This window comes from Serinus canaria, chromosome 3 (genome assembly GCF_022539315.1).
Source record: "Serinus canaria isolate serCan28SL12 chromosome 3, serCan2020, whole genome shotgun sequence".
NCBI classification, from domain to species: domain Eukaryota; kingdom Metazoa; phylum Chordata; class Aves; order Passeriformes; family Fringillidae; genus Serinus; species Serinus canaria.
Window position 1 is genome coordinate 44,732,838 of NC_066316.1, and position 12,665 is coordinate 44,745,502.

The following is a 12,665-nucleotide window of genomic DNA, read 5'->3' on the forward strand; positions in this document are numbered from 1 at the left end:
TCACGGGCAGCGCGCGGGCCCCCGGCCGCGGGCGGTGACGTCTCGGCAGCGATGGCTCCCACGGGGCCGACGGGTAACGGCCGCGAGCGCCGGGGGGCGCGGGGGGACCGCGGCGGGGGTGGCCGGGAGGGCTGTGAGGGGGCGGCGGCCGCGCCCTCCCTCCAGATTCCCTGGTGGTGCCCGCGGCTGGGTGTAGGCAGGGGTGGCACTTATTCACCTCGTGTAACTTTTGCAGAAGCTGCGTATGGTGTGTCGGGAGTGAGTGAGTGAGAGAGCGAGTGAGTGAGAGAAAGAATGAGTGAGGGCGCTTTTTCGTGCTGGCCCCTTGGAGCAGCTGCATCCTGTCAGGGAGGAGCTGGAAGGGACCTCCAGGGTACCCGCACCGACCCGTCCGGCGACACAGCTATGGCGGGAAAGTGGCTCGGTGGGAGGGGCTGGGTGTGCTCCAGATGCTCAGGACTGAGTCAAAAGTGCCATTTCACGGGTTAAACAGAAGTTGTTGAATGGGGAGGATAAGTAAAATTACAACTCCTAATTGGCGTTGGTGTTTTAAAACGGACTGGTCTGTCAGTGGCTGCTTTCACTAGTGCTGCGGCCAGCACAGATCTCAAGCATTTCCCCTTTTAATACTAGTGAGAAACAACTGCTCACTTTGAACATTTAGAAAGGTTTATTAAACCTTGACAAAAATACAACAAAAGGACTATATAAGGAAAAATTCGTAGCGCTGGAAACTGTCTCATGGATACCACGTGGTTGTTTCATCTTCAAGATGGATGCTCAGTGTTTTGTACCCCTGGGGGTTGCATCATCCAGCCCTGGCCCCTCCCAGAGTCTGTCAGTCCGCTCTTTGCCATTTTTCGGTGGAGACTGCCTTCTTGTAACTTGATTGGAGTTCAGGTGTTGTCATGCCACAACCCCTAAGCCCCAGCCTTTTCCACTCCCAACTGCCCCATGCCGGGGGCAGGTGTGCACACCTTCTTTTTCCTTGTCCTAGACAACCCCGGCTGTCTGATCGTCACAGTAGAGGGGGGGAAAAGGGAACTATGGGGAAAACAGAACATCTAAACTACAATAATGAAACTATACATCACTAAAGCTTTCTTAATATTCACACAGTAGTTATCCATTGATTGTGAGAGCCAATCATCTCATTATCCAGCTATAACAATACTCGTGAGGGAGTGCCTGGTGCTGAGCCTGTGCTTCAGCTCGGGCTTGCATCCCTTGGCATGTGAAAACAGGCCTGCAGTCCTGCTCGGCACTGACTCCACAGCCAGCTTCTGTGGCCTGGGGTTTCTCCAGGTTCCTCTGGCAAAGAGGATGTTGAAGTGACCTGCCCTGCCCTGCCCTTTCTCCTGTGCCACGTGGGGTCAAGCTGTGGGCTAGTGAGTGCCCTGCTGCAGATCCGAATGGATTTGGCTGAAATGGAAAGTGTGAAGGTGTTGCGGCAGCAGCTTGAGAAGCGGTGGCAGTGGGAGAGAAGTTCTGCATAGATAGAGGCACAAATTTTATAGAGTGGGTATTTGTGGAGCCCCAGTGAGCAGGCACGAGGCAGTAGGTGGTGGTGTGTCCCTCCGGCAGTGAGGCAAAGGACCTGGGTTCAGGAGTGGGTTATGGAGAAGCTGAGCACAATGTTCCTCACTAGCCTTTGAGGGGCAGGGCGTTCCACAAAGTGAGGCCATACAGGTCTGTTTCCCTGTAAGTCCTGCCTATAATGAATGTCTGTTGTGGACAATTTAACATCAGAAGATGAACCAATGTGGTTCTAACACAGGGAGCTTTCTAAACCTGGGAATTGCATGTTTGGCTGGAGACAGTGGGCACAGCTAACGGGACACTGCTATTCTGAAAATTCAGTGACTTTTGTAGTGGTTGTTTGCCTCTCAAGCTAACTTTGTAAATGCATTGGGTATGTAGGTATCTTGGGTATGTAGGTATCTTGTCTGTCTGTTCTGTAAGAACTGAATGGTTCATAAGACAGCTGCCAACATGGAGATATTAATATTAGCAAGGTGAAGTGGTAAGATCCAACACTTCTCTCTGGATAGGCTGGCTAACAAATAACATAGCAACAGGGTGCTGCTGCCCACTGTTGCAGAGGACCTGTGTAGCATCTGTTACTACAGTTCATGAAATTCTTATTGTTGCCAGAGGGCATCCAGTTGAAGACAATTAAATTAATTGAGTAGCAAATAATGCTGAGGTTGTCATGAGATGTCTGTGGCAGGCTGATAGCAAGAGCATCCTTTATTGGTACTAATACTGTAAATTCTGCATGCTGCACAGTAATTTTTTGAATGATGGGCAGACTTGTGCTTGGAGCTGTTGGGGGGAATGCTGATTTGTTGAATTCAGATGTGCAAATATGGAGTGGCCTTGTTTCCAGTGAAGAGAGGAGCTGGTCAGCCTAGGAAACAGCAGGTCCTGTAAGTGCTTCTCTCCCTGTGTAGTTCCTCTGCTTGTGTTCTGGCACATTAATGTGATGAAAACACTTTAATACTGTCACAGTTGACTTGCTCCTTTAGAAATGCTTTGGAAACAACTTGTAATCCTTTATTCTCTTCCAAGTACTTCTATACCAGACTATTTTATACTAAAAATAAATTTGTAATGGAAGTGCATCAATAATAAAAAGCCATACCTTTTGAGAATCATTGCAGGCATCACAAAAGTTTGGTTTAGAGCAAATTGCAATCTTTGAAGTCCTCTTTCTTGTGGAAAACGCACATCCCTTCAATTCTGCACATGTGGTCTGTGTGTGATTGGATTGGGATAAGGAGTTGAAGGAACGTGGTCTTGCCTTATTCCCTGGCTGTTTAGTTGCTTGCATTGTGGAAAATGAAAGATTACAGTTGGGGAAGTTTATAATTGTTAGTGAATGACTGTAGGGGTGAACAAGCTACATTACAAGGAGTAGAAGTTCTTGTAACTCAAATAATTTCTCTGTTGCAGACAAGTAATTCCCTTGTTCATTTGATTTCAAGACAGAGTGTTTACCTTGGGGAAGTGAAGCTGGGAATTATGATTTTTTATTTTGCATTCTGTATCCCATTGACTTTTAGGCCAGTGCTGTTATTTTTGTTCATTTGGTTTGGTCTTCTAAACTAGTTCCAGCCCAACAGTACTCTGGTGGTAATGGGCTCTATTGTTTTAAGTTTCAGTGGAGTGTAAAATCAAGGTAATTGGTCCTGGGTCCTGTTACCACTGCAGGTTTCCTTCTATTTCTGTTATGGCTATAGAAGCAGCTTATTTTCCTGGACTCTTCTGAATAGAAAAGGATACCAGTTTCCCAAAGCTCACCAGTAACCTTTATTAAACAAAATTTTCATCAGCTCCTGGCTGAGCAGAGGTAAGAGCAGGGTACGTAAGCAAAAACAACAAAAAAGAAAAGGCTGACCTGATTTTTCCCTGCTAAGGAATTTGTCCGAACATTTTTTTTCTTTTATTCTGTAATATTCTATCATACCCTGTTTGTGCTGGAGAGGGGATTTGCTTGAGCTGAATGCTGAATTAAGATTATGGTGCTTGTTAGTAGAACTGACTTCCAGCTTCCTCCCTACTTTTGTTCCAAGGACAGAGTTCAGCACTTCCTAGCATGGCTTTTTGAATCTATCATCTTTGATTTCTGGAGTGTTTTTGGACCTGTCTGCAGACTTTGTTTTCAACTTGAAGTTGCACTGTCAGTATGCCAGGGCATGACAAGTAGTGCATTCTCCTGTTGGAAGAAGAGTCAGTTGTTAGCCATAGCCAGGACAGGTAAATTGGGTTTTGGTGGGCTTGGAGCTGTTGCATCCCTCTGTAAAGAACTGATGGCCACCCTCATGATACCCACCCCATTTCTTGCAACTTTTTGAGATGCTGCTGAAGAAGCAGAGATTCTGAAAACTTCAGAGTAAGGCTCTTGCAGCGATGAGGCAGGATCTGTGCTTCTATGAGCAGAAAACTGCTCATTGCTTCTGTTCCACGAGGCAAGCAGTAGAGAAAAGAAGATGGATCAGGTGAGGTGCAGGATTACAACCAAAGGGTAAATCTCTGCCTCCCAGTGTGGATGAGGAGATAGTAGGGAAGCACATAGGTTAAAGCCTATGGAAAGCAGAGCCGGTTCTGGGAGGACTCCAACAGCCTGTCTCAGCTGCCTGGGATGCAGCTCTCAGGGCCAAGGATTTGGCTTAGGAGGCTCGTTAAAGCACCAGTGAGCTTCAGTGCCTGTGTGTCTCACTGGGCCGTGGCTCTTGGAAGCACATGAGTTACACTCCATTAGGAGTCTGCACTGCAGACCTACTTTCAGATAGTTTTTTGTGTCTTGCTTCTGAAAGCCTTTAGCTCAAGGATTCATTTTATTTTCATGAATAATTTGATGGTTTAATGTGAGTAGATTTAAGCTCTTATGTAAGAATCTGCTGAGCCTGCCTGTGTGGTGTTAAAACTTTCAGCTTGAAGCAAGGGTGGCTTACTTTTTGGTGTTTTAATGTACTGTCAAATGCTTCATACTTGTTAGAGAGCACATTTTCTTTGACTTCTCTTCATGCTGAGCCTACTTCTGATTTCAAGCTGTTTTTCCAGTGTTGGTATAAATGTAACCATGTAATGCTTTCCTCATGGCCTCAGCTTCTCTCCAGCACATTGCTTTTTTAACAGTACTGATGTCAAAACAGAAGATGCATTGCACAAATGCAGAAGGAAGAAAAGTCAAATCACTTAGCAGTTGCCAGTGATTTTTAAGTACCATTGTGTGTAGTAGTAAGTTAAGCTGTAATGGGACATGAGGATGTTTTTGTGCCTTGGAAATAATTCATTTTTTTTTCCCAAGGGCTTTGATGATAGTTCATAACCTAAGCGCAAAACAAGTCTTTAAGATAAGATGAAGCTGAATGAATGAAACAGATGAGGAATAGCACATCATTCACATGTTTGTGAAATATCTGTGGGGTCCTCCTCTTGTAGTTTGGATTCTTGGTAAAGAGGTTGTTTGATTATTTTGCTATATGTACAATCTTATTAATGCCTGTAAATATCTAAAGGGGGGATACCAGGAGGGTGGATCCAAGCACTTCTCAATGGTGCCAGGCAACAGAAGAGACAACAGGCAGAAACTGATGCACAGGAAGTTCCACCTGAATATGAGGAAGAACTTCTTCACTGTGAGGGTGAACAAGCACTGGAATAAGTTGTCCGGAGAGGTTGTGAAGTCTCTCTCATTGGAGATACTTAAGAGCTGCCTGGTCTCAATCCTGTGCCATGTACTTTTGGATGACCCTGCCTGATCAGGGAGGTTGAGATGGATGACCCCCTTCCAACCTGACCCACTCTGTGATTCTTTATGGGTGTTTGCATTCTGAAATTATTCTGTGTATGTTCTAAAGGGGAGAAGTAGAATTAATTTTGCTGTGGTCTTGGAGGTTTTATGGTTTTTTTGGTTGGTTTTTTTTTGTTTGTTTGTTTGGGTTTTGTTTGTTTTCTTAATGCCTCAGATTAAACTTTTTATTAATGTTTGGGATGGGCTGTGTTTGGGATCTTGAAGCAGTACTGCATGTTCATTTCTAGTGATAGTGCTGAAATGTCTACAGTATTCTGTTTCAGTCATGGTTAGATTTACCCTGCTCAGTCTCTTGTAATTAACCATGTGATTTGCCTGATTTATTTTCCTCTGGCATTACTGCTGAGGAAAAGAGTATCTTGTCACTTTTGTGCAAAAGAAAGTAAAGCCTGATATTATCTGTTGGCATATCTTGGTATTTGTCAAGTTGTCATTTACTACTGTAATCCTGAAGGAATTTAGGACTCAATTGAAAAATTGGTTTTTTTTGCTCAGTTTATTTCTTTTCCTCATTATGATATAGGCAATTAGAGTAGATGTGGGTATTTGTTTGGTTTTAAAATGAAGTTTACTAATTTCCGTGTTGTGTTTGTGTATCACTTATAGTGTGGTGTCTGGTATCAAGAGGCAGCTCTGCATTGCTGTTCAGACGTTGCTGGGGTGGAAATTATCACACTTTTCAGTTTTGGAAACTAGTTTATGTAGAGATTTTCATGTTTGCCCTTGTGAATGTCTCTTAATTTTTTCTGTGGTTGACTGTGTGGGTGACTGTCCTTAGGTAAAGGACCAGTTGAGCCTAATTGTATCTACATAGATGCAGCTGTTACCTTACATCAGGTGATTGGAACTGCAGGTGAAGTAAACCAGTTACTGTCTGATTTCAGTAGAGGATTAGTAACTTTATTATTGAATGGGAAGAGCTCAGGTTGGCCATGTGTATAGATAGGGAATTTCAGAACTTCTTAAATATTTGGTTTATCTTTTTCCAGCAGATCCCCAGAAAAGAGTGCAAGATGAAATTGAATCTATTCTGCAGGAGCGGATAATGGTTTTGGATGGGGGCATGGGGACCATGATCCAGCAACATGCGCTGACAGAAGAGGATTTCCGAGGGTGTGAATTTAAGGATCATTCCAGGCCTTTGAAAGGCAATAATGACCTTCTGAGTATAACTCAACCTGATATAATCTGTGACATACACAAGGTAGGTGGTTCTGGTTTCTGTCTCTTGACAACAGAAAGAGGGAGAACTTGGCCACTGCATTCCCCTTTTCCATACCACAGGCTCCTGGCTCTCCACTGTCCTTTGGGGATAGGGAAGAGAGCGCTAGGTAGCCATGTGAAAAAGAATGAGCAGATTTGACTGTTCTGGTTGTGTGAGCACAGCATTTTTATCTTGGTTTCTGATGTCACCCAGGCAGTGCTATTTTTAAATCCCTTTTTGACTTATGTCCCTGATGTATTTCTATTAATTGTAGATTCTGTTTTATTTCATTTTTATTTTCTCTTTTTGTTCTCAGCTAGCACTTTAAATACATCTAAGTAGGACATATCTGAATTCTAGATGTGTTTCTATAATTGTGTAAGGGCTGTTAAATGTGGCAGCCTGAAGCAGACCTGTGTAGTTAATGAGTATATGAGCTTCCTAATGAGTGTATGTGCTTCCACAGTCTTGTTTTTCCCTGGAATATTAACGTGTGGCCCAGAGAATAAAACAGTCTAATCTGCTGATGATTAGGAATTTGCAAACAGATTTCATTGTTTTCCTGTCTTTAATTAGACTTTAAAAAAAAACTTCCTAAGTCTGTTTATTGAGCTGCAGGTAATCATAGGTCTTACTGTAATAATTGGACTGCTTGAATGGTGTTGCAGCTATTTGTTATTCAGTTGAAGCCTGTATTTCATTGATGAGAATCATATTTGGCTTATGTTGGTTAAACTTGAACGGTAATCTGTATTTTTAAATTAAGTTTTAACTGCTGTTCTTTGGATTTTAAGAGTGATGAGCTGGAAGGAATCAGTCTTTGATCTGTAAAAATTTCAGAAGGAAGTTTTTGTAGATTGAGTTCAACTGAGCAATAGTGCTCATGAATCTTGGAATTTATAATAGTTTGTGGTTTTAATAAGGTAAGCTGCTTTAACAGTTGAATTTAGCAGGTTTAGCAGAGCAGTAGTGATGTGACTTGAGAATATATGTATTGATTCAAACCAAATAACCTGCTGTTATCTCTGTAATGGCCAGTTATAGGTGCTTTAGGAGGAGTGTAAAAAAAACCGTGTCTTTTGTGGTCCCCATCCGTGCAGTAACTATTGGGTTATAGGCTTTCTGAGCAATGGGTGGTGACTTCATGTTTTAGAGCTACCAGGAGTTATTTCTTCTGAGAACTGGACAGAAAGAACTTGCAATAATAGATGAAACTATTTTTATATCAGTAGCTTAAAAAGTAAATGTTAGCTGTGCCTTGGCTGGCAAAATCAGATTCAAAGATTAGAGATATGATGTATTTTCAAAAGCAGAAATTAACTTCCTGCTTTGAGTATGTTATTTCCTTCTGTAGTTGTAGACAGGAAAGTTGGAGGGCTTTTATACATTTAACATGTTTAATAATTTTCAGAAAATTAATATATTGTTGGTTGACATGTAAGAGCTTGCATATTTTCATATCTCTATTTGTAGATATTTTTTGTGTTTTCAAGAGGAGTTCATAGAAAGCATATTTGTTTGCAGGAAAACCTGTTTTAAAACAAATTTATTTTCAGCAGTCATTTGGATCAAGACTTTATTTGCACTGTTGAACTCAATGAGTTCATCTGCTTCTTGTAGGAAGATCTGAGGGGTTTATGTTTAATGGTGGCATCAGTATTTTTGATTAGCTAGTACTTCAAGTGTTTTAATTTCCTTGAATATGATCAGGTTCAAAGGGATCAAAAAGATGAGTTAGGGAGAAGGACAACTGATAGAGGTTATATAAATGCAGGCTAGAATCTCTAAAAATGTTGAAGTTTGCATTGATTTCAGTTTACTTCAGTGGGAATTAGATAACCAAAATGGAGCAGAAGTCTTAAATGTTTTGTGAATCTCAGTCATTAGTTAAACTTTAAATGAGATCTGCATAAAACATAATTCTCCTAAGCTTCTATTCTGTCCCAGTGTGCTCCTGTGCTGTACAAATCTCTTCGGAACATCTACATTTTCAATATTTTCTGTTGTTTAATTTGGGCCTTTTCTGAGACTGGCCACAGCAGCCCTTGCTTGCTGAAGGTGATTGGACTGTGTCTGACCATATCCCTGTGCAGAAATCTAGAATGTGCTCCAGTGGCAGGGGTGACTATAAATATCACTTGTTAATAGAAAGTGTGGCGAACACTGGAATTCTAAAAACCGGTTATGTGGAACACTTCTATTGCTTTGGCCCTGTGCTTTTGAATAAGGCCTTTAGAGTTTGAACAGCTTTGAATTGGGAATTGATTTGTGACTTTTTGTCAACTGGATGAGACAAAAGTAGTTGGGTTATTTGCATTCCATACCTCAGGCTTTGTTTCTTTCATGTCTTGCAGGAATACTTGCTGTCAGGCGCTGACATCATTGAAACCAACACTTTCAGCAGCACCCGAGTTGCACAGGCTGACTACGGCCTTGAGCATTTGGTAAGAATGCTAAACTATTTACAAATTAAATATTAATTATGTGCTTGCAGCCAAGATTAGCTTAGTCCCAGGATTCATTGGTGTTGTGCTTCTTGGCTGTGTGCTGCCTCTTGAGCCGTTCGATGGGATTGTAGCTCCTTTCTGCTGCTGTGGGCATTGCACTTGCTGTGTCACAGACATTGTGTGCTTCTTGTCGGCAGAGGTACAGGCAATAATAATCAGTCCTAGATTTTGTTTGAGCATTCACAGGATCTCTCAGTTCTGTGAACAGGGATGTTTTGCTTCAGTCGTTCCAACTTACCAATGCCACAATGGAACTGCTTTTTTCCTGGGTATTTCTTATGCTTTGTTTGTGCTGGTGTATGTAGAAGTCCTTTCTAGTTTGCATTTATTGTGCCTATTCTTTGTTATGTATTGTTTTGAGAATTTGGGGAAATATGTGAAAGTAAATACTTGGAAGTGCGCTACTTGAATAAAAAGTGGACTTAAGAGTTGGCTAATTTTATCATCAAAGTCCTGTCCTTCAGCTTCTGTTGATCTCAGCAGGATTTATTTACTGTGTTAAAGAATGAAATTTTATGATTAGCAGCTGTAGGCTGGGGCATGTGCGGGATGAGCCTGCCATGTAACTCTGTTGCTGAAATGTATTGAGCTGTTCCTTTTGAAGCCTCTTGATAGTGCTGATACGTACTTGTGTGACTGGGCACCTTCAGAGTGTACTTCAAGCTGCTCTATTTCTTTGAGGATGAGTTACCCTGGACTGAACTAAAGGTTGCTCAGGAATTTTCTGTAATTGTTCCAGGCATATCAATTAAACAGAGTCTCTGCACAGGTGGCCAGAAAAGCAGCAGACACTGTAACTGCTCAGACAGGTTAGTATTATTTTAACTTTTTGCTTGTTTGTAGTTTTGACAATGCTGCAATCTTTGAAATGTTGCTAACTAGAGGATAACTTGATGGTTCACATTATGGGGACATAAAATGATGCTGTGCATGTTTGCAAGTTACGCCAAGTAACAGCAATTTCATATCTCTATTTATATCACACTGATTTCATTATGTTTGAAGGATCTGGTTCTTAAGGTGTTCAGCACAGCTGACCCATGCCTGCCTGGTGTAGACTGCAAGTGATACACACATTTTCAGACATGTTTTAGAAAAAATAAATTCAGCAGGCACTGTTAGAAGTTCCTTAGGTTTGTACAGCAGAAGTCTTTGTACTCCAGAGCTAGGATAGCTGATTGTAGGTAAATGTGGATTACCAGTTAATCATGGTGTTTGTATAGTGGTTTAGCTTTATTCAGCAACTAATGGAATCATCTTAGTATTTTCATTTCATTTCTACAGATGCCTTCCAGGCATTATGTGAGAAGGGTTAGAGCTCCTTTACACTGCTGTAGACAATGCTGTCTTTCAAGACAAATTTCTGCTTGTATTCTACAATCAAACTGTATTTCAGGCTAACAGTGCTGCTGCTGTTCAGATAGCACCTTACTGATGTGATTCATAGTATGCAATAAAAAGTAAGATTTGGAACGTGCTTTTAAAAAGCGGGGCTTTTATGACACATGCCAGAATATTCAAATAAGGTTATGTGAAAAATGCCAGGACAGTTCTATGCTGTGCATTTAGAGTAAGTAAATGAAGTTTCTTGTGTTAGAGATAAATGATTCTTAGAAGAAAAATTAATTGAGATAGCTGACCTTTTCATAAATGTTCTTCTGTCCTGTGAACATCCTGTTGGATTGAAATAAAAAAAGTTAGCTGTGCTTGGATGATCCTGTGCTGAGTAAACTCTAGATTTGAGACAAGAGTTTCCTGTTTTATAGTTCTTCATCCTTGAATGATACGCATGCCTTGGTGTCCTCAGAGGTATTTTACATTGACTGTCACTGTAAAGCCAGAGGTAAATAGTTTGGGGTCTTTTTCTCCTCCTGTGTCTTGGTGTAGGAATTAGGAGATATGTTGCTGGAGCCATGGGTCCAACAAACAGGACGCTCTCTGTGTCACCGTCTGTGGAGAGACCAGATTACAGGAACATAAGTAAGTATTTGTAACCATCAAGTTACTTGACTTAGGCAGTAGTCTTGAAAGGTTTTTCTCCAGATGAAGTTAACATCATTCCTGTTTTACAGCTTTTGATGAACTAGTTGAAGCCTATACAGAACAAGCCAAAGGACTTCTGGATGGAGGAGTTGACATCTTACTGGTAGAAACCATATTTGACACCGCCAATGCTAAGGTGAGACTTCTGGGGAAAAAAACCCACCACACTAGTGTAAGTATTTGGTGTACTACCTAAGAAAATTCAGGATAATATTCTTTGAGCTATCAGCTACTGTTTACTAAATATATGAAAATACTCTTCAGTATTTTCATATATTTAGTAAACAGTATACCCAGTAATAAATTCAGTATACCCAGCAAGTGGGTAGAGTGTGAGGAGATGGTTTTTAATCAGCCTTTTTCAGAAGGTTTCTCTTAATATGTGCCATTTGTATCTTTCTGGCTGTCTGTGCCAGCTGTCCTCTTATTCCCAGAAGCTCTACTGTATTGCTCAGCATGTCCAAATACTTCTGATTGTATTTTTCACTGTAAGCATGTCTGTCCAAGGGATGCTTGTGATGCCCACTGGAGAGGGAATGTCCGGTGAATCTGGTTTCAGGTGCGGGAAGGCTTGTAAGGCAGTTCTTTTAAAAGGTGTCTTTTGGGGGAGAACACTGCCATCAGTTTTAAGAAAGAACAATTTGGAATAGAAGATTAGAAGGGTAAAATAGAAAGAATAAAATGTTGAAATATGCCACAATTCATGGGATTTCAACACCTCTTTCTTTATCTAAAAACTGCTTCACAGGGGGTGAAGTTGTTAGGGTACTTAAAACTGTCTTGTGATTTTTATGTGGAAAAGTCTGGCTGGATGTGTACACAGTGTTTCTTTAGATTTTTGCCACAGGCTGAATGACATGTGCAGTGATATCACTTGCCATTTGCAGATCTGACCAGTCATCGTGGAGGTTTGGCTGGGAGCCTATAGGCTTCACATAATGCTAAGGGCATGTTCACAGGTGACTTTCTTACCCTAAGGAGGGAGGACATTTTCAGGACTTTCAAAGGAGTCTCTTGCAGTTCTTACTGTAAAAATTTGTGGTGGTTGGAACCCTTTGGAAACTACGTGTCAAAAGAGACTCAAGGGCAGTGAATGTGTACTGGGAAGAGTCTATACAACCGTATTTGGGGTGGGGATTGTACTGCAGGTGTGAGGGGGAACCACGTGCTGATGTGATTTGGGTTTCAGGTAGTCGGTATTATTTGGTTTCCCGGTGATGCTTCCTTTCTACTCCTTACCAAAACGTGTTTTGGAACATCTGGAAGATGCTGGGGTTAAGGGTAAAACTTCCTGAGTGTAGTAAGTTCTGGCAGGCAATATGAGCTAGCAAGTTGCAAAAACAGCCATAGAATAGATAAATAAATAAATAAAAAAGGCATCAAACCCATAGAAGCAAAAAGAAATTAACAGTCTGAAGAACTCTCAAAACATCATTAATGTTTTGCAACATATTCTTCTGTAGGCAGCTCTTTTTGCACTCCAGATGTTGTTTGAGGAAGAGTATGCTTCCCGACCCATATTTGTAAGTATATTTCAATATTTTACATATCCTTAAGCTTCATTTGTGAGCTAGCTGAGATGGCAGTTGAT

The 12,665-nt window shown here is 41.4% G+C and overlaps 1 protein-coding gene across 5 annotated transcripts in view; it reads left to right on the forward strand.

The window, feature by feature from the left end:
• Window positions 1-12,665, forward strand: part of MTR (5-methyltetrahydrofolate-homocysteine methyltransferase) — a 49,859-nt gene continuing 37,194 nt past the window's right edge. For 3 of the 5 annotated variants that reach the window (XR_007777149.1, XM_030235860.2, XM_050972525.1), the window contains exons 1-7: window positions 1-73; window positions 6,310-6,524; window positions 8,879-8,968; window positions 9,771-9,840; window positions 10,919-11,011; window positions 11,104-11,210; window positions 12,538-12,597. Coding sequence is in view for 4 of the 5 variants with exons in the window: in XM_030235860.2 (XP_030091720.2) it covers window positions 52-73; window positions 6,310-6,524; window positions 8,879-8,968; window positions 9,771-9,840; window positions 10,919-11,011; window positions 11,104-11,210; window positions 12,538-12,597 (657 nt within the window). In the remaining variant the exon portion in view is untranslated. Of the gene's footprint in view, window positions 74-6,309; window positions 6,525-8,878; window positions 8,969-9,770; window positions 9,841-10,918; window positions 11,012-11,103; window positions 11,211-12,537; window positions 12,598-12,665 lie in introns of those variants that run through there. The other 2 variants (XM_030235861.2, XM_050972526.1) reach the window with 2 other exon arrangements.